At 42.4% G+C, this 27,939-nt stretch overlaps 1 protein-coding gene across 5 annotated transcripts in view; it reads right to left on the bottom strand.

Moving 5' to 3' along the window:
- The window catches only part of LOC110532604 (pleckstrin homology domain-containing family G member 5), a 117,885-nt gene that overhangs the window by 54,333 nt on the left and 35,613 nt on the right, over positions 1–27,939 (bottom strand). For 3 of the 5 annotated variants that reach the window (XM_021616644.3, XM_090185129.1, XM_021616643.3), the window contains exon 2: positions 19,176–19,252. In XM_021616644.3, the coding sequence (XP_021472319.3) occupies positions 19,176–19,252 (77 nt within the window). Of the gene's footprint in view, positions 1–13,422; positions 13,576–19,175; positions 19,253–27,939 lie in introns of all 5 variants that reach the window. The other 2 variants (XM_021616646.3, XM_090185130.1) reach the window with 1 other exon arrangement.

The following is a 27,939-nucleotide window of genomic DNA, read 5'->3' as shown; positions in this document are numbered from 1 at the left end:
CCCTTAGTACTAGAGGCAGCAAAGCAACCCCACAGCATTATCAAACCTCCCCCATGTTTGATTGTAGGGAGGGTGTTCTTTTCTTTGAATGCTTCATTTGGTTGTGCCTACTATGCAGTGGTTTAATGTACTTCAGTAAAAATACTTGAAAGTACTACTTAAATAGGTTTTTTGGTTAGTTTTACACATGCCTAAAGAAAATAAATGTACTTTTTACTCCATACATTTTTCCTGACACCCAAAAGTACTCGTTACATTTTGAATGCTTAGCAGGACAGGAAAATGGTCCAATTCACTGACTTATCAAGAGAACATACCTGGTCATCCGTACTGCCTCTTATCTGACGAACTCACTAAACACACGCATTTGTAAATTAGGTCTAGTGTTGCAGTGTGTCTCTGGCTATCCGTAAATAAGAAGGTGCTATAAGAAGGTGCGCTATCTGGTTTGTTTAATTTATAAGGAATTTAAAATGTTTTATACTTTTACTTTTGATACTTTAGTATATTTAAAATCAGATATTTTTAGACTTTTACTCAAGTAGTATTTTACTGGGTGACTCACTTTTTATTAAGATATAATTTTCTATTAACAAAACTTTACTTCTACTCAAGTATGGCAATTGGTTACTTTTTCCACTACTGTTACTATGCCAAAATGTAATATTTTCAGTGTTCATATACAGTATTAATGTCAGAACATTGTTATTGAAATCAAAATACTACTCGTATTACAAAGCAGGAAGTAAGGCTACTATATACATTGGGGCGGCAGGGTAGCCTAGTGGTTAGGGTGTTGGACTAGTAACCGAAAGGTTGCAAGTTCAAATCCCCGAGCTGAATCTGTCATTCTGCCCCTAAACAGGCAGAATTAACCCACTGTTCCTAGGCCATCATTGAAAATAAGAATTTGTTCTTAATCGACTTGCATGAATAAAGGTAAAATAAACATTCAGCATGACACCAATTTGTCCTTTGTTGCACATACAGATTAAACGTCTTAAAAGGACTGGGTAAGGCCAAAATGTCCAAACTTCTCAGAAGGGGCGCAACTTTCACTGGGGCTGTTTTATCATTGCGATGTGATACAAAAAGCAGCTGCTAGCATGTGGATGCCTCAGCGGTCAGGTAGGCTGTTGGAGAGACTTGTACTTTCTATTGAGCTATTTTTATAGACTAGCTTTTAGGAGTGGGATGTTGTTCAGACAAAGAAATATGGGTGATCAATATTTAGCCCTATAGCCCATAGGCCTATTTAGTATTTAGGAAGTACATTTCCTTGGAAAGATAACTGCCCCATGCTTCATCGCCCATGCTTAGGCTACTCTATTTAATTGAGACCAAACGCGCTACACCTGATCTCGCAGGTATAGCTATTGAACTGAAGGAGCAAGAATGATGACAGCAACTCTTGCAACGTTTTGCATAGACCTATTGGATATAGCCTACCTTTTAGCAGGACGATTTGCAGGCAGAGACAAATAAATGGGTAATCAATGAAAATGAAAAAGATGCAACGCTCGCTCACCTTAGCAGCCTAACCTATGTGCGCTTTTCCTTTTCAATGATTGCATTTTTTGATTGGGGAAGTAGGCTACTGAAGTTGAAGTACCGAATTCTGACTGTGAATGTGAAAAAGATGTGTTTCTAATACAATAGTTAGGCTAATGCACACAAAGCAGAAATGAGGACTGTTTACAAAGTATCTGTGCTCCTGCTGGCAGCATGAGAAACGGAGACCACGCTACAATGATCTGTGCTCCTGCTGGCAGCATGAGAAACGGAGAACACGCCACAATGATCTGTGCTCCTGCTGGCAGCATGAGAAACGGAGACCACGCTACAATGATCTGTGCTCCTGCTGGCAGCATGAGAAACGGAGAACACGCCACAATGATCTGTGCTCCTGCTGGCAGCATGAGAAACAGAGACCACGCTACAATGATCTGTGCTCCTGCTGGCAGCATGAGAAACGGAGACCACGCCACAATGATCTGTGCTCCTGCTGGCAGCATGAGAAACGGAGACCACGCCACAATGATCTGTGCTCCTGCTGGCAGCATGAGAAACAGAGACCACGCTACAATGATCTGTGCTCCTGCTGGCAGCATGAGAAACGGAGACCACGCCACAATGATCTGTGCTCCTGCTGGCAGCATGAGAAACAGAGACCACGCCACAATGATCTGTGCTCCTGCTGGCAGCATGAGAAACGGAGACCACGCTACAATGATCTGTGCTCCTGCTGGCAGCATGAGAAACGGAGACCACGCCACAATGATCTGTGCTCCTGCTGGCAGCATGAGAAACGGAGACCACGCCACAATGATCTGTGCTCCTGCTGGCAGCATGAGAAACGGAGACCACGCTACAATGATCTGTGCTCCTGCTGGCAGCATGAGAAACGCAGACCACGCCACAATGATCTGTGCTCCTGCTGGCAGCATGAGAAATGGAGACCATGCCACAATGATCTGAGCTCCTGCTGGCAGCATGAGAAACGCAGACCACGCCACAATGATCTGTCTGGACCTGCATGTCCTGGAGGCATCCCACGGGAATGCAGCCCTCTAGCACAGTCAGTACACAACCCTATGCTCATCATGTCTTAGCAGGATCAGTTGGTGACAGGGGTACCAGCAGAGTCAGACAGCCAGGGAAGACCAGTCTACGGAGCTCAGGTGAATTTTGCTGTATATTAACAATATCAGTGAATGATACAAAGTTCCATCTTGAATTGATGGGTAGACCTACAGTACAGAAGCTTAAGCAAAGCTACAGTCTGGGTTCTGGGAATAATGGTAATTTCAATTATTGAACCATTGATTATATTCTTGGATAATACAATGTATAAATGTACACCAAGGTAATTATTTGTCATGCCTTATTTTAGGAAGATCAGATGGTGACAGGGGTCTCAGCAGGGTCAGGCAGCCAGGGAAGACCAGTCTTATGGAGGTGAGGTGAATTTTTGCAGATACAACACTACGCTCTCTGTGCAGCAAACGCTGGACAAGCCAGGTGCTATTTTCAGGCCGTCTGACAAACCTCCAAAGTTCATTTCCAAACTGTATCAAGGGTTGATAGAGGCTTTTCCCAATGACACAAAACAAGTAAAACAAAAATGTCAAGGATCATATCACCTCCACCTTACCTGTCACCCTAGACCCACTTCAATTTGCATAACGCCCCAATAGGTCCACAGACGATGCAATCGCCATCACATTGCACACTGCCCTATCCCATCTGGACAAGTAAAATACCTATGTAAGAATGTGGTTCATTGACTACAGCGCAGCATTCAACACCATAGTACCTTCCAAGCTCATCATTAAACTTGAGGACCTGGGTCTCAACCGCGCCCTGTGCAATTGGGTCCTGGACTTTGACGGGCCGCCCCCAGGTGGTGAAGGTAGGAAACAACATCTCCGCTTCACTGATCCTCAACACTGGGGCCCCACGAGGGTGCGCGCTCAGCCCCCTCCTGTACTCTCTGTTCACCCATGACCGCCTGGCCATGCACGACCACAAGAGTAGTAGGCTTGATTACCAACGACGAGAGCTTACAGGGAGGTGGTGAGGGCTCTCGGAATGTGGTGTCAGGAAAACAACCCCTCACTCGTCAACAAAACAAAGGAGATGATCGTGGACTTCAGGAAACAGCAGAGCACCCCCTTATCCACATATACGGGACAGCAGTGGAGAAGGTGGAAAGCTTCAAGTTCCTCAGTGTACACATGGACAAACTTAAAATGGTCCACTCACACAGACTGTGTGGTGAAGGCGCAATAGCACCTCTTCAACCTGAGGAGGCTGAAGAAATTTGGCTTGTCACCTAAAACCCCACAAACTTTTGGATGCACAATTGAGAGCATCCTGTCGGGCTGTATCACCGCCTGGTACGTCAACTTTACTGGCCACAACTGAAAGGCTCTCCAGAGGGTGGGGCAGTCTGCACAACGCATCACCAGGGGCAAACTACTTGCCCTCCAGGACACCTACAGCACCTGATGTCACAGGAAGGCCAAAAAGATAATCAAGGACAACAACCACCCAAGCCACTGCCTGTTCAACCCACTACCATCCAGAAGGCGAGGTCAGTACAGGTGCATCAACCTGGGACCGGGAGACTGAAGCATTTTTAAAATCTCAAGGCCATCAGACTGTTAAATAGCCACCCCTAGCACAGAGGCTGTGCCCTATATACATAGACTTTAAATCACTGGCCACTTCAATAAATTGATGACTAGTCACTTTAAACAATGCCACTTCACTAACGTTTACATATCTTGCATTACTCATACATTATACCATCTACTGCATCTTGCTTATGCAAGCTCTGTCATTGCTCATCCATAGATTGATACATTCTTATTTCATCCCTTTACTTAGATTTGTGTGTATTAGGTAGTTTTTGTGGAATTTTTAGATTACTTGTTAGATAATGCTGCACTGTTGGAACTAGAAACACAAGCATTTCTCTACAATCACAATAACATCTGCTAACCATGTGTATGTGACCAATAACATTTTATTTTAATTTGGAGGTGTAACACACAAAAGGGGTCATATTTGCATATGTTTTGGTTCTTGTGAAGGCTGGCTGAATTCTGGCAAAGAGTTGTTATTTTATCTCAGCATGTCTACAGATTCTCCCTTCTCTGTTTTTGTTTGCTTGGAAATGTTGATACTGGAGACTTATCTGAAGAAACTGTAACTAAGCATTTATAGCGGCTAAGAAGTGCATTGTCATTAATTGGAAGGTTGGTTATCCTCCCAGTTATGTATCACTAGATTTGATTTATTACAAGACTAAGGGTATACTGGGCAACTTTCATTAGGTCTGGATGACTTATATGGAATACAGTACGACTATAGTCTATTGAAAACATGCCCACGTCAGGGGAGATACCTATTTAGGTCTGCCTTCCTGTAGGTCACCCTGGCCTTGGCCTAACACACCCGAAACCAATAACTAATGCTTCACTAAGATCCTAAAGTTGAGTGGGGTGTGTTGGGTTGGGGCGCTGCAGGGTGGTGGACCATTAAGGACAGGATGGGGGGACCCAGCTACTGTATATTGTCTGCAAGTAAAAAGAGCTCTACAATTAGTCCTATAAGATTAAATTTATATGGAGGATTTGCTGTTTCTGTGTCAATGTACAGTTCCAGTCAAAGGTTTAGACACCTACTCATTCAAGGGTTTCTTAAATTTTTACTATTTTCTACATTGTCGAATCATAGTGTGTGCAAAACTGTCATCAAGGCAAAGGGTGGCTACTTTGAAGAATCTCAAATATAAACACACACTTTTTTGGTTACTACATGATTCCATGTGTGTTATTTCATAGTTTTGATAGAACAATAAATGAGTCGGTGTGTCCAAACTTTTGACTGGTACTGTACGTATTCAGACCATTTACTCAGTATTTTGTTAAAGCACATTTGGCAGCGATTACAGCCGCAAGTTTTCTTGGGTATGATGCTACAAGCTTGGCACACCTGCATTTGGGGAGTTTCTCCCATTCTTCTCTGCATATCCTCTCAAGCGCTATCAGGTTGGCTGGAGAGCGTTGCTGCACAGCTATTTTCGGTGTCTCCAGAGATATTCGACCAGGTTCAAGTCCGGGCTCTGGCTGGGCCACTGAAGACTTGTCCCGAAGCCACACCTGTGTTGTTTTGGGTGTGTGCTTAGAGTTGTTGGAAGGTGAACATTAGCTCCAGTCTGAGGTCCTGAGTGCTCTAGAGCAGGTTCTCATCAAGGTTCTCTGTACTTTGCTTCGTTCATATTTGCCTCGATCATAACTAGTCTTCCAGTCTCCACAGCATGCTGCTGCAACCACCATGCTTCACCGTAGGGATGGTGCCAGGTTTCCATTCAGGCCAAAGAGTTCAATCTTGGTTTCATCAGACCAGAGAACCTTGTTACTCATGGTCTGAGAGTCTTCTTTCTTAAATGAGGCCACTGTGTTCTTGGGGAGCTTCAACGCTGAAGAAATGTTGTTACCCTTCCCCAGATCTGTGCCTCGACACAATCCTGTCTCAGAGTTCTACTGACAATTCCTTCGACCTCATGGCTTGGTTTTTGCTCTGACATACACTGTCAACTGTGGGGCCTTATATAGACAGGTGTGTGCCTTTCCAAATAATGTCCAATCAATTGAATTGACCACAGGTGGACTCCAATCAGGTTGTATAAACATCAAGCATGATCAATGTAAACAGGATGCACCGGTGCTCAATCTCTAGTCTCATAGCAAAGGGTCTGAAAACATATGTAAATAAGGTGTTTGTTTATTTTTGAAACATTTTAAAACTTTCTAAAAACCTGTTTTGCCTTTGTCATTATGGGATATTGTGTGTATATTGCTGAGGATGTCTTTGTATTTAGTCCATTTTAGAATAAGTCTGTAACATAACAAAATCTGGAAAAAGTCAAGGGGTCTGAATACTTCCCGAAGGCACCGTATGTGCTTGTGTTTTTTACCTCTCCTTTAGGGAATGAAAAAAAGGTGTGAACTGTTAAGGAAAATGTGTTGGGAGAGAGTTGAGTTATTGACTAGACTGGTCGGGGTCCGGCGTGTAGGCGGCTCGGGCTGTCAAATTTGAGAGGATTTCTTAATAAAAACAATGAAAAGTATTTTGAGAAAATACAGAGTTGTTAATTTGTTAGGCTTTTGGTTAAAGGTACAACACAATATGTATTATTAATAAAAACAATGAAAAGTATTTTGAGAAAATACAGAGTTGTTAATTTGTTAGGCTTTTGGTTAAAGGTACAACACAATATGTATTATTAATAAAAACAATGAAAAGTATTTTGAGAAAATACAGAGTTGTTAATTTGTTAGGCTTTTGGTTAAAGGTACAACACAATATGTATTATTAATAAAAACAATGAAAAGTATTTTGAGAAAATACAGAGTTGTTAATTTGTTAGGCTTTTGGTTAAAGGTACAACACAATATGTATTATTAATAAAAACAATGAAAAGTATTTTGAGAAAATACAGAGTTGTTAATTTGTTAGGCTTTTGGTTAAAGGTACAACACAATATGTATTATTTAATTACTTTTGATCTAGTTCAGTCTTGTTAATTACTTGTTTAATAATCATCTCTTACCTAGTTTGATGACTGTGGGCATTTTTGCTTACTTTTCTTCTAAATAGAGACAACATATTGGATTGTGTAAAAATGCATTACATGCCCCAAAATATTCTGGGGAAGGACCACCAGACCCCTCTCCCAAAGTGTTTCTCAATGATACTTTAAGATACAAAATGTCAACATGTCAAATATATGTCAACAATCCTTCCAAAGGTCCCTTCTATGGATTCAATTTCATGAAAATCGGCAAAATGGTCGTGTTTTATTCTAGTTTCGTGAAGAATCACCCAGAATGAGCATGTGAGCTGCTGCTGCTGCCTCTGCTGTATTTACGATACCTGCCCCCGACGCACATTACACCACCGTCAGCCTCTGAGCCTCAGCCTAGCCAGTCACAGACCTACAAGCACACACACGCTGGGCTGACCCATCAACCCCCCCCCCCCTCCCCAGGAGCCTGTAATATAAGTTAGTCAGCTTTGTCACTGCTTCTCGTCACAGAAAAAGGAATTACCAGAACTGCATTCCCACTATTTATATGGTTCTCTCTACCCTGGTCTATCTTGCTCCGTATTCAGCTCCAATTTTTCCGTGTTTGACTCCTGACCTCTGTGTCACAAGGTCAGAGGACGGATTAGATGTGCTTTAAAAAGCGCTGACAGGAAAATAAGTGGGGGAGGTGTTTAGTGGTTTGCGCCTATGTAGTAAAATGTGTTCTTATCAATGGGAGGAAATGTGTGAGGATTGTTGGAGAACTGAACTTGTTTACCTTTCAGATAAAAAAAATGAATAAACAGTTTCTTATATGATTTCAATCTTGAAGACATGATTTTGGAATAATCTTAACCTAGGAGCCTCCCATACAAGGACATTAACCTCAATACTGTTAAAACTGCTGGTGGCTGTAATATCAGACACTACTGCCTTCTTCACCCCCATGTCTTCGCTGGGTCTACAGCGCTGTCCTGTCCACAAATATGGGCCAGTACACTGCTCTCTATTTTGTCATTAAACCTACTATATGAGCCTCATTTAAGTCCTCAATTAACCAGCTCAGAAAAACTATTCAGGACTCCATGGTTGGAGGCACAGTTTGGGGAGGGGTCTGTTCTGTTCGGTTGGAAAGCCAAACTCATCTCTCCTCTGTCCCCTCTAATCGCACCAGTTCAAAACAAGTCGAAGTACTGGTGCCCCTCCCACCCCTCTGCCCGCCCCACCACCCCCTGTTGCCAACCTCAATTACAGCAGTCTATATTTAAAAAGAGGGAGTGGCAGTCAGGCAATTACCCTGAAGGATTAGTCTCTAGTGGCAATGCCATTGTTGGGGAGGAGAGGGGGAGTGTGTACTGTGTATAGAGGAGACCTTCCCTTGATGCCTGACCTTGGCATTAAAGCCTCCCTGACCTAGAAGCCCAGAAATTCTCATAAGGTGAGTTCAAGAGACAGACACATATCAAAACAAAAAGAGATAAAACAGAGCAAAAAAGGTATGTAGAAAGTACAGAGAGAGCGAGAAGGGTGACAAAAGGAGAAATATTGCCTAATTATTTCATCATGAATTATGTTGGAAGTTCCAGGGGTTGTTAGTTTTGTTTGTGAGTTAATTCAACTTAAAGATTTGCCTACTATTACTCATCTTATCCGCGAAAATAACATGTTTTAGATTTGGTAGACAATCTAGCGAACTGTTCCTCCTAATTGAAAGCAGACAGGCCGTCACACAGACAGACAGTCATTCTTAAAGAGTTCATTAGCTTCAGCCACCCTGTAGACTCCCTCCCTCAGAAATCAGTCCAAACCAACAATTATGCAGGCTTTAGTTTGGTTTACCATGAAGAAGAGCAGAGCCTTGCATGTGAGGAGGGATTTGTATTTATGTTGTTTCAACCCATCATCTCGCCACTGGGGGCCTCGTTTTAAAAGTCTTTGAAGTACGCAGTTATATTGGTTCTCCCGGACTCCCTTTCAGCCCAAGGCCATTTCCATTGGAGTGTCGGTCGGTCAGGTGCCCTCTTCCTGTTATTGTGCCGTCTGCTTCCTGTCAAAGAGACCCATGGGGCCTAGGGTTGACGTCACCATCGTCACGGGGACCTCCTTCTGGCTCTGAATACCTTCCTGACAAGACATTTACCGATCGGCACACATCACACTACATGTTTGTTATTGTTGGATGCAAAACAAATGCCTTAGGCTTAGTTTCTATACGCCGACATACAGGGCCATCTCTTTTCTGCATTGCAATGAAATTGTATGTGACGTTGGTACACAAGTCTACTACTAATCAAGGTAAATCTCTCCAGGAAGAGCAGCAGACTAATTTCAATCTGATAACTGTCTTCATAGCTTGATTAGCTGTTATTTGAATTATTAAGGGGTTAGAATAGTAGAATTCACAAAGTGCATTTTCAAAATTTGGTTGTGCATCAGCAGTTTTTCCTCATTATGTCAGTCACAGATAGTCACTCAATTATCCATGTCAGCTAACATTTACATTACTAAATTGGTTTAGAGGCCAGCTATATAAACCTGTTATCATGGTCGAATTATCGGCCATGGAGCCTCAATTGATTTTGTTAGTCGGTCTCACTCATATCACATTAAAACAACAGCTAATTTTCCTCTCTGCCCCATGTTGAACTGAGTAGAATTGCATGAAATGAGTTCTAAAATGGCTAAATCTTTTTCGCCCCATGGCAAAATGTGTAGAATTGCCAGCAAACTTGCTTTAAAAATGCAATATTTTCTCTACATCACATAGGATGGATGTGGGTTCAGATTTTTTGTGGCCCCCACCCCCATCAAAGAGTCGGCAGGTAGCCTAGTGGTTAGCGCATTGGGCCAGTAACCGAAAGGTTGCTGGATCGAATCCCCGAGCTGACAAGGTAAAAATCTGTCATTCTGCCCCTGAACAAGTCAGTTAACCCACTGTTCCCGGGTAGGCCATCATTGTAAATAAGAATGTGTTCTTAACTGACTAAAGGTTAATTAATATATATTTTTAAAATTTAAAATCAAAGTTGCCCATCCCTGACTTCTGATGTCAGAGTTCTAGTCACTTTCTAAAGAATTTCAAGAAAAACACACTTCAATAGAAACCTGACACTGTCACTGAGAACGAGATACAAATATTTTCAGCAGTATTCTGATGGTCCCTGGGACTACTTTGAAAACACCCTCTTCATTCACTATGACCACTTCAAAAGAGTAATGGAAAAGTACAGTATAACAAGCTCTGTGATTGGCTCATAGGTGATGATGACTGTGCAATGGAGTTCTGTGGAGTGAAAAGCTTGTTGTAGCTTGTTTCTGAGACTGACTGTGATTCTAGGTCTGCTGCAGACTAACACTGGGACTTTACCTCAAGCAGGGGGACCCACCATTTATCCCATTAGGGCTTATCTATAGGGCTCAACTTTATCACACACACCTATACAACTACTCAGTCTTCAATGAATACTTTATTAGTTGAATCAGCTGTGTAACTGCTTTGCCCTGCAGGGTAAAATGAGATTGCCCAACCCTTCTCTACACTGTCCTTTACCAAAACAGACCGCAAAGGCCTCTCCTTACAACCTCAGTCTACACAGGTATGCCTATAAATTATGATTATACTCATCCTGGATGATCCTGTACGGATGTACAAGGTCGCACTTCAGCCACTGCTTCATGATTGGCTATAGCCTCCACCAGTCTTTACCCAAATCGCCCTCGGTGTACATGCCTGTGTTCATAATGTACACAACAACGATTAAGATAAGTGGATTATCATACAGTAATGCTACCTGAAGTAGTACATCCACTGGCGTGCAAAATACGAGACGGCACATTTTAAATACCTTAACTATTATTCTTGTCATTGAGGAGCTTATAGCCTGCACTTTATGAGATGAAATCACTTCATAGATAGCAAATGCTTTCCTGTCCTCAGCCAATTCAACCATACTACAGTGTCACATAAGTGAGATGTAGCCTATGACGTTTAAATACTTAAATTCTGTTACCCCAAACATTTCCATAAATCACATCCGGTAAAAAAAAGAAAATGGGATGAAATGAATGTAAAAGCTATCGTTGTTAGCGTTATTGGTTTCCCTGTAAAGACGATTGAAGTGCCAGTCTAACAGGCATATCAAAGACCCCGCACTTAACTTTCTCTATGTACTTCACATTGAAAAACCATTAGCCTAGCAATCCCAATGGCCAAATCCTGCTTGGGAGTCTAACATCACAGTCCCACCACAGCAGAGCCCACCCATGCCAGCAGCAGTTATTCTGGCAGAGTCCCAATTGGCACCCTATTCCCTATGTAGTGCACTACTTTTGAACGGACCCATATGGGCCGTAGTCAAAAGTAGTGCACAAAGTATCTGACTTCTCATACAGGGAAAACTTTCCTCTGGGCTCTTACACAGAAACTGAGGTCATCCTTCCTTCTCAGGAACCCCTGGGAGACTGTGCTCTCTCATTTCGACTCATTAACTTGTCTACTTAAGCTATATCGATTTTGGGGCTTGTTATATAACGGCAATACAAGCTGTGAGGAATATACGGATGACAATCAAGAGTGAGTTACTCAGACATTTTAATGCTCCAAGTGATATGAATCACCATAGCGGAGTGACCAACGGGATGGTAGAAGTATGTGTGTATTCACAAATCAACAGCCCAAGACAGCCAGGACACAGTACTCTAAGCATGTAGAATATTGGGGTACTTTCAAATGGATATGAAAGGGTTTGCACATGGGTATGCCTATACACACACACACAATGTGCCAACATACATGCAAACGCACATACACACACGTGCTTATGCCCTCACACACAGTGCTAGATAATTCCACTTCCCATTATTCAGAGTACATCTATAAATCATGCTCCAGTGTTGGCTGATCCCCACGGGTCCAAGACCTTTTCAAACAGACTGTGTTCCTCATTATCCCAGAACAAAAAAAGACAACGAAAGAAGGAAAAAGGACAGGATGAACATTAAAGGGATGAGCACAGCTGCTTTAAATAGTCCTCTAATCCATCCATGAGGCTACAGCCAGACTCTTGCCTGAAGAGAGCCAAGCAGGCCAGGGAAGCATCATTATGTACCCCAGTACGGACAGCTTAACACCTCTGTACGTGACTAACTTACCAAACCTAGAGAACTACACCAAACTTCGAGTGAAAGCTGTACCTGGAAATAGAGGTTCAATTCCTGGGTTTCAGTCTCGCTATATACAAAACATTAAGAACACCTGCCCTTTCCATGACAAACTGATCCAGGTAAAAGCTCTGCTCCCTAATTGATGTCACCTGTTAAATCCACTTCAATCAGTGTAGATGAAGGGAAGGAGAACCTTTTAAGCCTCGAGACATGGATTGCGTACAGTGTGCCATTCAGAGTGTGAATAGGCAAGACAAAATATATAAGTGCCTTTGAATAGGATATGATCATAGGTGCCAGTTTGGTATACTCAGTGTAGATCGAAGTGTTGAATTGCTGACAGTGGCTTTTGACAATAATTATTTAAATCATAAATTCTGCTGGAAGCTGCAGGGGTTGTTTCATTAGTAAGTAGCTTTAACGCGTGGATAATATTACATCCATTGAAAACAACCTCAGAGAAGTAGTCATCAAATAGATACACAAGGGACAGGAAGACATATGGAAACCCACCAAGTGAAACCAATACCAAGGAAACAAAACAAAGAAGAAATTAGGAAAAAAAATAAAAAAGTAAATCAGCTGATTGAAACTTCTCTCCTCCTCTTCCCATCTGCCCCACCTCTCTTCCCCTTTTTTCCATCCATCCATTCTCCATCCCTCCAGCTGTTTGTCCTAGGTGGGGCACGTTGCCATGGGAACCCACACCTTTAGGGGCCCTGTCTGATCCTGTCCCGTAGTAACTGAGAGGGGGAGGGGTGTATATGTGAGAGACCTGTGTCCCAGAGCGAGCTCAGACTGGTCTCCTCATCTCCTTACTGTATGTAACAAGACTGCTACTGGGGCTGCTTAACAGCAGTCAGTCGGTTCAGTATTAATTTAGGGCTAAGGCCTAGCTATCGGCCTGAAAAACATTCACAAATAAAATGAAATGTTATTTTGTCATGTGCCGAATTCAACAGGTGTAGTAGACCTTAACGTGAAATGCTTACAAGCCCTTAACCGAAAATGCTGTTAAGAAAAGAGTTAAAAAAATATTTACTAAATAAACTAAAGTAAAAGTAGTAACAATAACGAGGGGAGGTGTCACAGACCTACAACAAGGTTCAAATTATGTTCAAACCCTATGGAAACACATTAAAGCGTTATCTAAGGCTCACCTCAGTACAGGTAGTGTTGAATAATGTGATGATGACTCGACTTGTAGACAGCTATAGTAGGCACTGCCAGTACCTCAGAACAGCCTGGATTGATTCAGTGAACAGGACAGGTGACCTCAACTCCCGCCACGCCAGCCAGGGCTCATGCTGCAACTGGAACAGACACAATGCCTGAGGATCGGAGTTACTGCAGAAGGGAACTCAAATCAAATACTACAGTATGCAGTGAGACCAAAAGCCAGAGCCATAAAGACCAAGAATGCTCAAACAGAATGGAGACATAACATGAGGAAAGAGACTTCAGTGTATAGAACTGTTGCTAGAAACAGCTCAGTTCAAACTCCTTAAAATACTCATAAAAAGTTTCATGTTTCTGTTGCAAGTCAAATGGCTTCTTTGACAAGTTTATTTAAAACCACATTGGATATAATACAAAGTGTATATTTAAAATGCTCTAAATCCTGTCTCGAATGCTTGTGCAATACAGGCCATTAAAGAGGAAACAAGAGAGAATAGCAAGAGATGAGGCTGCTTCACTTAGTGACCCCTGGTGTCTAAAACCAGACCTGTCACAGCCTGGAGAGAGACAGGATTCCTGGTCCTTTCTCTGCTGCTCTGTCTGCCAACTGAAGACAACATAAGCACAATCAAATCAAATTGTATTTGTCACATGCTTGGTAAACAACAGGTGTAGACTAACAGTGAAATCCTCATAGAGGATCTAGATACTTTTGCTATTCTCTCTGGATTAAAACCAAATTATGATAAGTAAATATTTTACGTTTTGGACCACAAAAAAAAAAGAGCAAATTTTACATTACCATGTAGTTTACCAATAAAATGGTCTGACGGAGATGTGGACATACTCAGTATACAAATCCCAAAAGAAAGAAATTCTCACTCCAATACATTTTTATAGAAAGTTAGCAAAAATAGATAAGATCTTGCTACCATGGAAAGGAAAATACCTGTCTATTTGTGGAAAAATCACCCTGATTAACTCTTTAGTTATATCACAGTTTACCTATTTGCTTATGGTTTTGCCTACACCTAGTGTCCTGCTTTTTAAATTATATGAACATAAAATATTAAATTTGATTTGGAACGGCAAGCCAGATAAAATTAAAAGGGCCTATTTATATAACGAATATGATTTCGGAAGGCAGAAATGATTAAATTATTAAAGCATTAGACCTCTCACTAAAGGCATCAGTCATACAAAAGTTATACTTAAATCCAAACTGGTTCTCTAGTAAATTGGTAGGAATGTCTCATCCTATGTTCAAGAAGGGCCTTTTTCCCTTTATTCAGATTACACCGGCCCACTTTCGATTGTTTAAAAAGGAAATAATCTCCAAAATATATTTTTTTTAAACAAGCCTTAGAAAGTTGGTTGCAATTTCAGTTTAATCCACCTGAAAAGACAGAACAAATAATACAACAGATAGTGGTTAAATTCAAATGTACTAATTGATAAAAAAAACTATTTTTCAAAGAAATGTTTAAATAAAGGTATAATTTTTGTGAATGATATCATAAATAGGACTGGTGGAGTTGTCACACATGCAGCTAACACAGACATATGGAAATGTCTGCTCCACCCAAAATTACAACCAATTAATTGCAGCATTACCACAAAAAGGGAAGAGGCAAGTAAAAAGGGGGAAAAGTAAGGAACTTATGTCGGCCCTGTATTAAAGAACATAAATGGTTAAAGGAAAGTGTGATAAATAAAAACAAACCAATTTCATTTAAGGACCAAAAACCGACAGCTGTGCCATATAAATTGCAAAATAGTTGGGAAGAGATTTGCGATGTACCCATTCCATGGCACATGGTTTATGAATTGATACGCAAAACAACGCCAGATGCAAAACTTCAAATTTACTATACAGAATTCTTGCAACTAATAGAATGTTATACACTGCTCAAAAAATAAAGGGAACACTAAAATAACACATCCTAGATCTGAATGAATGAAATATTCATATTAAATACTTTTAATAAGAAATAAATCACAAAAATTATCAATGTAAATCAAATTTATCAACCCATGGAGGTCTGGATTTGGAGTCACACTCAAAATTAAAGTGGAAAACCACACTACAGGCTGATCCAACTTTGATGTAATGTCCTTAAAACAAGTCAAAATGAGGCTCAGTAGTGTGTGGCCTCCACGTGCCTGTATGACCTCCCGCCAACTCCTGGACAGTCTGTGGTGCAACGTGGCGTTGGTGGATGGAGCGAGACATGATGTTCCAGATGTGCTCAATTGGATTCAGGTCTGGGCTGTACAGCCCTCCAAAGAAATGCCACCCCACACCATGACTGACCCACCGCCAAACCGGTCATGCTGGAGGATGTTGCAGGCAGCAGAACGTTCTCCACGGCGTCTCCAGACTGTCACATCTGTCACGTGCTCAGTGTGAACCTGCTTTCATCTGTGAAGAGCACAGGGCGCCAGTGGCGAATTTGCCAATCTTGGTGTTCTCTGGCAAATGCCAAACGTCCTGCACGGTGTTGGGCTGTAAGCACAACCCCCACCTGTGGATGTCGGGCCATCATACCACCCTCATGGAGTCCGTTTCTGACCGTTTGAGCAGACACATGCACATTTGTGGCCTGCTGGAGGTCATTTTTCAGGGCTCTGGCAGTGCTCCTCCTTGCACAAAGGCGAAGGTAGCGGTCCTGCTGCTGGGTTGTTGCCCTCCTACGGCCTCCTCCACATCTCCTGATGTACTGGCCTGTCTCCTGGTAGCGCCTCCATGCTCTGGACACAGCAAACCTTCTTGCCACATCTCGCATTGATGTGCCATCCTGGATGAGCTGCACTACCTGAGCCACTTGTGTGGGTTGTAGACTCCGTCTCATGCTACCACTAGAGTGAAAGCACCGCCAGCATTCAAAAGTGACCGAAACATCAGCCAGGAAGCATAGGAACTGAGAAGTGGTCTGTAGTCCCCACCTGCAGAACCACTCCTTTATTGGGGGTGTCTTGCTAAATGCCTATAATTTCCACCTGTTGTCTATTCCATTTGCACAACAGCATGTGACATTTATTGTTAATCAGTGTTGCTTCCTAAGTGGACAGTTTGATTTCACAGAAGTGTGATTGACTTGAGTTGCATTGTGTGTTTTAAGTGTTCCCTTTATTTTTTTGAGCAGTATATATATATATATATATATATATATATATATGAGGGATTACAATCTTCCCAGCTCTGCAGATTCTGCTGTGAGGAGGCAGAGTCATTAGATAATTTATTTTGGTATTGTCCATATGTAGCTCGTTTTTGGTCACAGGTCCAGGAATGGCTGAAGAATTGCAACATTTGCCTAAAACTAACACTGCAGATAGCAATACTGGGTGATTTGAAACGTGTATAAATTGAAGGTAAAAGCCAAAGTGTTTATTAGTTTACTTCAATTGGGGGATCGGTGGAAGGGTTTGCTGGGAATAATAATAAAGGTATATTCTTAAAAAAGTATACATGTCAATATAGGTATGTGTATGTATATATGTGTATATGTATGCATGCGTGTATGGATATATTTATTTACCCCAAAAAGATATATTTTTAAACTGATTGTTATATACCTAATAGATACTTGTGTGGGGGGAAAAAGTGAAATGCTTACAAGTGAAGGAACAAAGCTTTGCCGTGCCATCCTCTGACAGGTACAGTTTTGTCAGCTGACTGGACAAATTAAGGGTATTCTATGGAAATCTGCCAGAAAAAGAAGAGATCAAGGCTGAGCTGTTGCTTGCAGTTGAAAACAAGCCCCCCCCCCCAGTCCCCAGCCATCTTCTCAATCCTCCCCCTCCTATTCCAGTCCAATCCCCTCCCCATAACTAACAGGCCTTATCCTAATCTCTTTACATAACGTCAGCCAAGGAGACAGGTAGTGTCAGTCCGACCGGCCTCCCCTCCCCACAGGTCAACACACACGATGTAGACATGTCACCCAGCCTCCCCCGGTACACAGGCCAACACACACACGATGTAGACACTTCACCCAGCCTCCCCCGGTGCACAGGCCAACACACACGATGTACACACTTCACCCAGCCTCCCCCGGTGCACAGGCCAACACACACACACGATGTAGACATGTCACCCAGCCTCCCCCGGTACACAGGCCAACACACACACGATGTAGACACTTCACCCAGCCTCCCCCGGTGCACAGGCCAACACACACGATGTACACACTTCACCCAGCCTCCCCCGGTGCACAGGTCAACACACACACACGATGTAGACACTTCACCCAGCCTCCCCCTCCGCACAGGTCAACACACACACGATGTAGACACTTCACCCAGCCTCCCCCTCCCCACAGGTCAACACACACACGATGCAGACACTTCACCCAGCCTCTTCCTCCCCACAGGTCAACACACACACAATAGACACTTCACCCAGCCTCCCCTTCCCCACAGGTCAACACACACACACAATATAGACACTTCACCCAACCTCCCCTTCCCCACAGGTCAACACACACACGATGTAGGCACTTCACCCAGCCTCCCCTTCCCCACAGGTCAACACACACACACGATGTAGACACTTCACCCAGCCTCCCCTTCCCCACAGGTCAACACACACATGATATAGACACTTCACCCAGCCTCCCCTTCCCCACAGGTCAACACACACACACGATGTAGACACTTCACCCAGCCTCCCCTTCCCCACAGGTCAACACACACACGATATAGACACTTCACCCAGCCTCCCCTTCCCCACAGGTCAACACACACACGATATAGACACTTCACCCAGCCTCCCCTTCCCCACAGGTCAACACACACACGATGTAGACACTTTAACCACTGTGTACATGGCTTTTCTCTTGCTCAACTTTTACAAAACAAATCCTAAAAGGCCTTCAGAAGAAGAGCCTTGTCGCCTGTTATAACATGAGTGTGGGAAGAGAAGAGTGGTGCTTTGATCTATCAGGGAAAGGAGGGGGAGGAGGATCTGCTCAATAACATGTGAAGCTGAAGAGGCTGAGCAACCGGGAGGCTACTGCAGGTTAAGCTCTACTTGTGACTTCACTTTATTCTACTTTCTGTATAATATGCTTCTATAACTGGCCTTATCTATAACTAGTATTTGTGTGTGCTGTGACGTCGTCATCCTCTATCTTTGTGCTCTTTTCCATCCCTTCTGTTATTTTCTCCTCTTTCACTCCAGTCCATCATTTACATTTTTTGTGAAAGGGAGGGGCTGCTTGCTCTCAGTCACAGATAGACGGAAAAATACAGCTAATACAGACAGAAAGGGCTGCAGTGACGTGGACTTTTTTTTTGGGGGGGGGGGGGGGGCAACCAGGTTTGGAGACAAACACTGCATTGGTTCATCTGGCTGCCTGGCTATAGTCCAATTTTCAGAAAGGCTTCAAAGGAAAAATTCAAATTCATTTCACAGTCTAGTGGCCAGACACAGCCTCACATCTCGCACCCTTTTAACACCTAACAGAAGAAAAGGGGTCTCCCTGCTCCTCTCTGATCATGTTGTACGTAACAGGGGCCCCACGTCGAGGGGGGGGGGGGGGAATAAAGGACTTGGGGGGGGTCTTATGGACTCAAGCTGCACCTCATGTAGCCTTAAGAGTTCTGTCCAAAGGGACAAGCCAAATTAAATAAAGTTACACACCGAGCTCTCCTTGCCATGCATTTATTTGACCATGGTTTGGGCTATAGTGCCTTCAAACAGACCAGCCCATCCCAGGATGTGTATTACCTTCGAGGCTCGTCGACGGTCGGGGCATTCAGCGTGCTGGCACACCACCCAGTCCTCCTCCTGAACGGGCTTCTCATCTGGAACACAGCAGAGGAAAGACCATAAGAAAAACACACCTCCACATACAGTTGAAGTCGGAAGTTTACATACACTTAGGTTGGAGTCATTAAAACTCGTTTTTCAACCAAGCCACAAATATCTTGTTAACAAACTACAGTTTTTGCAAGTCGGTTAGGACATCTACACTATGCATGACAAAAGTAATTTTTCCAACAATTGTTTATAGACAGATTATTTCACTTATAATTCACTATCACAATTCCAGTGGGTCAGAAGTTTACATACACTAAGTTGACTGTGCATTTAAACAGCTTGGAAAATTCCAGAAAATGATGTCATGGCTTTAGAAGCTTCTGATAGGCTAATTGACATCATTTGAGTCAATTGGAGGTGTACCTGTGGATGTATTTCAAGGCCTATCTTCAAACTCAGTGCCTCTATGCTTGACATCATGGGAAAATCAAAAGAAATCAGCCAAGACCTCAGAAAAAAATTGTAGATCTCCACAAGTCTGATTCATCCTTAGGAGCAATTTCCAAACACCTGAAGGTACCACGTTCATCTGTACAAACAATAGTATGAAAGTATAAACACCATGGGACCACACAGCCGTCATACCGCTCAGGAAGAAGACGTGTTCCGTCTCCTAGAGATGAACACACTTTGGTGTGAAAAGTGCAAATCAAATCAAAGTTTATATGTCACGTGCGCCGAATACAACAGGTGTAGTAGACCTTACAGTGAAATGCTTACTTACAGGCTCAATGGTGCGAAAAAGGTGTGTTTGTGTAGGTAAGTAAAGAAATAAAACAGTAAAAAGACATGTGAAAATAACAGTAACAAAGCTATATGCACACACCTGTTAGTCAGGCTTATTGAGGTAGTATGTACATGTAGGTATCATTAAAGTGACTATGCATACATGATGAACAGAGTAGCAGCAGCGTAAAAGAGGGGTTGGGTTGGGGGCGGGGGGGCACAATGCAAATAGTCCAGGTAACCATTTGGTTAGATGTTCAGGAGACTTATGGCTTGGGGGTAAAAACTGTTGAGAAGCCTTTTTATCCTAGACTTGGCACTCCGGTACCGCTTGCCATGCGGTAGTAGAGAGAACCGTCTATGACTGGGGTGGCTGGGGTCTTTGACAATTTTTAGGGCCTTCCTCTGACACCGTCTGGTGTAGAGGTCCCAGATGGCAGGCAGCAGATGACTGGGCCGTACGCACTACCCTCTGTAGTGCCTTGCGGTCGGAGGCCGAGCAATTGCAGTTCCAGGCAGTGATGCAACCGGTCAGGATGCTCTCGATGTTGCAGCTGTAGAACCTTTTGAGGATCTCAGGACCCATGCCAAATCTTTTTAGTTCCCTGAGGGGGAATAGGCTTTGTCGTGCCCTCTTCACGACTGTCTTGGTGTGTTTGGACCAATCTAGTTTGTTGTTGATGTGGACACCAAGGAATTTGAAGCTCTCAACCTGCTCCACTACAGCCCCGTCGATGAGAATGGGAACGTGCTAGTTGCCCCTTTTCCTGTAGTCCACATTTATCTCCTTAGTCTTGGTTACGTTGTTATTCTGGCACCACCTGGCCAGGTCTCTGACCACCTCCATATAGGCTGTCTCGTTGTTGTCGGCGATCAGGCATACCACTGTTGTGTCGTCAGCAAACTTAATGATGGTGTTGGAGTTGTGCCTGGCCATGCAGTCGTGGATGAACAGGGAGTACAGGAGGGCACTGAGCACGCACCCCTGGAGAGCTCCAGTGTTGAGGATCAGCGTGGCAGATGTGGTGCTACCTACCCTCACCACCTGGGGGTGGCCTGTCAGGAAGTCCAGGATCCAGATGCAGAGGGAGGTGTTTAGTCCTAGGATCCTTAGCTTGGTGATGAGCTTTGAGGGTACTATGGTGTTGAACGCTGAGCTGTAGTCAATGAACAGCCTTCTCACATAGGTGTTCCTTTTGTCCAGGTGGGAAAGGGCAGTGTGGAGTGCAATAGAGATGGCATCATCTGTGGATCTGTTTGGGCAGTATGCAAATTGGAGTGGGTCTAGGGTTTCTGGGATAATGGTGTTGATGTGAGCCATTACCAGCCTTTCAAACCACTTCATGGCTACGGACGTGAGTGCTACGGGTCTGTAGTCATTTAGGCAGGTTTCCTTCGTGTTCTTGGGCACAGGGACTATGGTGACTCAAATCAGGGACATGTTGAAAATGTCAGTGAGACACCTGCCAGTTGGTCAGCACATGCCCAGAGCACACGTCCTGGTAATCCGTCTGGCCCCGCAGCCTTGTGTATGTTGACCTGTTTAAAGATCTTACTCACTTTGGCTACAGAGAGCGTGATCACAGTCGTCCGGAACAGCTGATGCTCTCATGCATGCCTCAGTGTTGCTTGCCTCGAAATCAATCCCAGAACAACAGCAAAGGACCTTGTGAAGATGGAGGAAACAGGTAAAAAGTATCTATATCCACAGTAAAACGAGTCCTATATTGACATAACCTGAAAGGCCACTCAGCAAGGAAGAAGCCACTGCTCCAAAACCGCCATAAAAAAAAGCCAGACTACAGTCTGCAACTGTACATGGGGACAAAGATGGTACTTTTTGGACAAAATGTCCTCTGGTCTGATGAAACAAAAATAGAACTGTTTGTCCATAATGACCATCATTCTTTTTGGAGAAAAAAGGGGGAGGCTTGCAAACCAAAGAACACCATCCCAACCATGAAGCATGGGGGTGGCAGCATCATGTTGTGTGGGTGATTTGCTGCAGGGGGGACTGGTGCACTTCACAAAATAGATGGCATCATGAGGACAAATGATGTGGATATATTGAAGCAACATCTCAAGACATCAGTCAGAAAGTTAAAGCTTGGTCGCAAATGGGTCTTCCAAATGGACAATGACCCCAAGCATACTTCCAATGTTGTGGCATTGGAGTGACCATCACAAAGCCCTGACGGGCGGAACGGGCAGAACTGAAAAAGCATGTGCGAGCAAGGAGGCCTACAAAACCTGACTCAGTTACACCAGCTCTGTCAGGAGGAATGGGCCAAAATTCACCCAACTTATTGTGGGAAGCTTGTGGAAGGCTACCCAAAACGTTTGACCCAAGTTAAATTTAAAAGAACAAATACTAGACTAGACTACCAAATACTAATTGAGTGTATGTAAACTTCTGACCCACTGGGAATGGTGATGAAAGAAATAAAAGCGGAAATAAATCAATCACTCTACTCTTATTCTGACATTTCACATTCTTAAAATAAAGTGGTGATCTTAACGGACCTAAGACAATTTTATTTTACCAGGATTAAATGTCTGGAATTGTGAAAAACTGAGTTTAAATGTATTTGGCTATGGTGTATGTAAACTTCCGACTACAACTGTAGGTCAAACACAGACACGCAAACTAAGTAAATGTGTCAAAACATATCGTAAACCCATCAGGCATAAGAGGGAGACGGATTGACAAGAGTGTAAGAGTTTAAATGAGAGGCTGTACTGTAATAACTTTCCAGGAACCATAGATTAGCAGACCTGTCCACAAGGATGCCCGTTTCTCCTGCGCTCTTATACTCTCCATCTTATATTATGGATACAATCAGGATCAATTACACATAGCCTATCTAGCATATGGGTAGTTCCAGCATACATTATATGTTCAGCCTCAAAAGGCAAAAGAAAAGATTTCGGCACCTACCATCTCAGATTTTTCTGAAATAATTTCTGTAGTTAGAAACATAAGATAAGCATTCCTGTAATGTTATTTTGTTCAATTTCATTTGATCTCTGAGATAATAAGCTAATTGATTGCACCCAAACTGGCCATTTTAATTTGATTATGATTAATATAATAATACCCATCATCCAATTTGGACAACACTTCTTCAACAATGAGTAAGACACGAGGAATTCAAAAAAAAGTTGTCAATAGCTGCCCACGGACCCCCTACACCAAGCCCACCCAATAGCTGCCCACGGACCCCCTACACCAAGCCCACCCAAACAGCCATTATACAGCATCAGTGTCCTATGTTTGACAAGTAATATGAAGCTGCGGCTTGGTGTATCAAATCAAATTTCATTGGTCACATACACGTGTTAAGCGGGTGTAGGGAAATGCTTGTTTCATACTATGTAATGTATTCACTGTGAATATGGGGGAAGGTTTGTTTTTTTTGCTATTGAAGTTGCCCACTAGATCCCACAACACCTTTTCATCCATTTTGCTGGTCTCAAAATGTTTGTTAAAAATGGGTCACAACATTTTCTTTGCAACCTTGGGTAGAACACCAATAGCTTTTGCTAATGATGAAAATAAATTGGGTGGTCATCCTCACATGTCAAGCCAGTCCTCCATGAAAGCAATTCACTTTGTCCTTCTCAAACTTCATCTGTGTCCAGGAAACGGCCTGTGTGTGTGGTTTATTCCCTTCAATAAAATGTTTGGATTAGTTAGACCATTCCTGGTGAACAAGCAAACCATTAGGCTACAGAAGTTCTAATCGTTATGGTCTAATGGTCTTCAATGGTACAAGTCCCAAACACACACACTGTATAGTTTTTTACAAAGGTGTTGGGTTGATGGTAAATGTCACCAATCACACAACACAGAGATATATTTGAATACTTTTATTGAAAAACATACCTACCATACAATGGTTTATACTTGTAATATTTTATTAGGGTTGTCACATATGATAAATGATAATTTCACCATAGGGATAGCCATCTCAGAGCCTTGCCATTTGTTCAAGGAGAGTTGGGTTGAAGCATTAGGTTGCTAAGAGAAAGAAACAATTGCTTTCATGGAGGACTGGTTTGACTTGAGGATTAACACAATTGATTTTTCATCATGAGCAAAAGCTATTGGTTTTCTACCCAAAACATGTTGGAATCCATTTGATAAACACAAGAGACAAGCAAAATAGATAAAATAGTGTGGCAGTAGCAGGAACAGCTGCATTTAGTTGGCAAAAGCTGGTGCTTTTTACATTAAATTATGGGGGAAAATGCAAGCGACAAGTGGCTAATTTCTCTAAACGGGGGAAAAAACAACACCAAATTCACTGAGAATACATTACATGATATGAATGAACAAAACTCCAAGCAGCAGCTTCATACTACTTGTCAACCATAGAGAACTGATACTGTATACTGGCCATTGGGGTGGGCTTGGGGTGGGGTGTGGGGGGTCCGTGGGTGGCTTTTGACAATTTATTTGGATTCCTTAAATCATTGTTAAGAAGACATTGGCTGAATTTCAGTAGTTCAATGCTTCCCTTGTATCCACCTTTGGCTATTGGGATAAAATCCATAGTGCGGTCTCAAAATGTATATGGCAAGGTAAATGAGCCCAGATAAAATGAAACTTGCAAAGCGGGAAAGACGTAGGAGGACTACCCATACCAAACTTTAAATTGTCTTTCCAGGCACTAGCATTTCGCCCCATCCTAAATTGGTTTAGACATGATTCTTCTGACCTCTGGCTGAGTATAGAGAGAAATATGGTGCCTCCTATTGCCCTGGAAGAGGTGGTCTTCAATGATATCACTTAAACAACGTAAACTACGTGTCGGTCCTATTATTTCTCACAATTTCTAATTTGGCGCAATATTTTAAAACAATACAACTGGGAATCAAAATGGCATACCCATTCTCCACTATTTCACAATTCCTTGCAATCTGGAAGGCATCCTTTTGCATCTCTTTCCCCTGTCCCCCCAAATGTGGAATCTGTACCCTTGCCAATATCATGGACAGTAATGGTGAGAACATTCCAAGATTTGAAAAGACACATTATCAGGCAACTTCTCCAATGATGGAATTGATCAATTATCCCAAAAGGACTGGTTTCTATATCACATTCCTTCATATGATGTGGGAGTGCCCTGCAGTTAAATGCTTCTGGGACAAAGTCACACAATTCATTTTGAAGTGCATGAATTTAAATATTCAGTTGTTTGCATTGTCATAATGTTGCCCTCTTTGGGTACAGCAAGCCCCATCCCCCTCTCCCTGTCTCCTACACCCAGGCTGCTGTGGTCAGAGAGAGGTCAATTCCTGGAGGAGCTAATCTCCTCATGGCCAAAGTATAGAGGCAGAGTGAATTTTCATAGAGAACAAAGGAATTTCTTCCACCTCACAGAACTTGAGGTCCGAACAACATTTATGTTCTGGAGAAAGTAGAAAATATCTGAAGAATCCAGCTATGAACTGGTCCGTTTGGTACAATTTTGTGAAACTCATGGGAAACAATACGGTCACATTACCATAACGCTGTTTATATAATAGCCTCAGATATGAGGCTTACATCTAATTGTTGTATAAGATGAATGAGTGAGGATGACACTGTTCGTGAAATTGTGTCGTGATTTTTGACTGTTTAATGAAGGAAACTCCAATTCCCTTAGGAGTTTAACTAAATCAGAGGACCACCCATGAGCACAGTTATGGTCGGGTATCCTGGGACAGGCCCTTTTCTGCTCTCCCGAATAAAACCCCCACTTTGAGAATTTCTCAACTGACCATGTTGCTCTCAATTACGAGAGGACAAAGGTTGCAGACCAGCTTACCTCGATAACGAGAGGGCCAAGGTTTGAGACCAGACTGCTGAATCATTTAACCATCCCACGTGGTTAAACTCTTAGACTACCGATACCGACAGAATAAGAACAAGTCTTTGATATTAATTACTAGTCTGCAGCTAGGAATTTGGTATCATTGAACGTGAAGACCGACAACCGCCGAAACATCTATCCATAACGACATTAATGAATGTTACTCTGAACTATCCATTCTAACCACGACAGAGAGGGCGGACAAACTCTCCAACAGAAACAAACTTTTCAACAGAGACCCCGACGACACACGGAGTAAATATATATATATTGATTGCAATTTTTCCTTAATGAGTGAGCGTTCATGTGCAAGGGATTAGCATTTCAATTGTTATAATTATCAACTGTGTGTTGTCTTCAGTCAACCCCCACTTCCCTTTTGTACACCAAGCCGCGATGCCGGTTTAGCCCACTAGGGCACATTCCCCTATCATTTTCTTGTAACCATATTTACTTTGTTTGTTTGTGTGTGCACTTCTGTGATTGTTTAGTTAGTTAATAAATAAATGATTTAAGACAATTGATGTATGGATGACTCATAGTGAAGACTGGGTTCGTGCAGATAACCAACAATTTACGACGTTTGGAATAAGACTAACGTTAGGTAAAGAAGAATTCATTAAATCAGAAGACTATTGATCAGGTATGAAAATATCTCAAAAGTAATTAGGAAAATGTAAACTTTGTAATCTGAATATTTTCCTTGGTTCCATGACTTCCTAGTTAATTACAGTTATTTGATTAATCAGTTTATCAGCGTAATAATAATCTTTGATAAAAATTAAGTCTTCAGTTAATGATAGTAAAGACACGACAGCATCTACTATGTCACTTAACGATGATAGCTCCTTGAATATCTCAGAGACTTACCACTGGCAGACAGCACTGCCGCATAAAAAGATGTTGGCTCTTAGATGGCAATCATCTCACCAGCAGCTACACTTACTATTAGAAGTTCTAACAGAATTTGACAGTGAGAATGAATACTGCTAGTCAAGGAAAAATTGAGGCTTAGACAAATATACTTGACTCTAGAAAATAATCTCAGCTAAAGCCCAAAACATGCAAACAATATATATATATAAAACATCTTATTTTCTTTCTTTGCTTTCAGACCCACAGGGAAGGTATAAATCTGTCATTCTTCCCCTGAACAAGGCAGTTAAGCCACTGTTCCAAGGCCGTCAATGAAAATAAGAATTGGTTCTTAACTGACTTGCCTAGTTAAATAAAAAATGTAAACATTTAAAAAATAAAATAAAACATTTTGTAAATGACTATTGTAGCTCGAAATGGATGCTTTTTAAATGGTTATCTACATAGGCGTACAGAGGCCCATTATCAGCAACCATCACTCGCTCCTGTGTTCCCATGGCACGTTGTGTTAGCTAATTCAAGTTTATCATTTTAAAAGGCTAAAACCCTTTTGAAATTATGTTGGCACAATTGAAAACTGTTGTGCTGATTAAAGAAGCAATAAATCTGGCCTTCTTTAGACTACTTGAGTATCTGGAGCATCAGCATTTGTGGGTTCAATTACAGGCTCAAAATGGCCAGAAACAAATACCTTTTTTTCTGAAACTCGTCAGTCTATTCTTGTCCTGAGAAATTAAGCCTATTACATGCGAAAAATGGCCAAGAAACGGAAGATCTCGTACAATGCTGTGTAGTACTCCCTTCACAGAACAGTGCCAACTGCTTCTAACCAGAATAGAAAGAGCAGTGGGAGGCCGGTGCACAACTGAGCAAGAGGACAAGTACATTAGGGTGTCTAGTTTGAGAAACAGACGCCTCACAAGTCCTCAACTGGCAGCTTCATTAAATAGTACCCGCAAAACACCAGTCTCAACGTCAACAGTGAAGAGGCGACTCTTGGATGCTGGCCTTCTTGCTTTTCTTTCAAAAACAAGGAAATGTGTAAGTGATCCCAAACTTTTTAATGGTAGTGTATATCATTTTGATTATTATTACCAGTTTGATTTGAACACCCCAAAAAATGTCCAAATTGGATGTTGGGTACTATATTTATTAGATATTATACTATAAATTGAAATGGCCAATATGAGTGGAATCAATTAGCTACATTT

This window comes from Oncorhynchus mykiss, chromosome 9, assembly GCF_057628025.1.
Source record: "Oncorhynchus mykiss isolate SJ-2025 chromosome 9, ASM5762802v1, whole genome shotgun sequence".
Taxonomy (NCBI): Eukaryota; Metazoa; Chordata; class Actinopteri; order Salmoniformes; family Salmonidae; genus Oncorhynchus; species Oncorhynchus mykiss.
The sequence above is the reverse complement of the archived record's forward strand: the minus strand, read 5'-3'. Positions and strand labels throughout refer to the sequence as shown.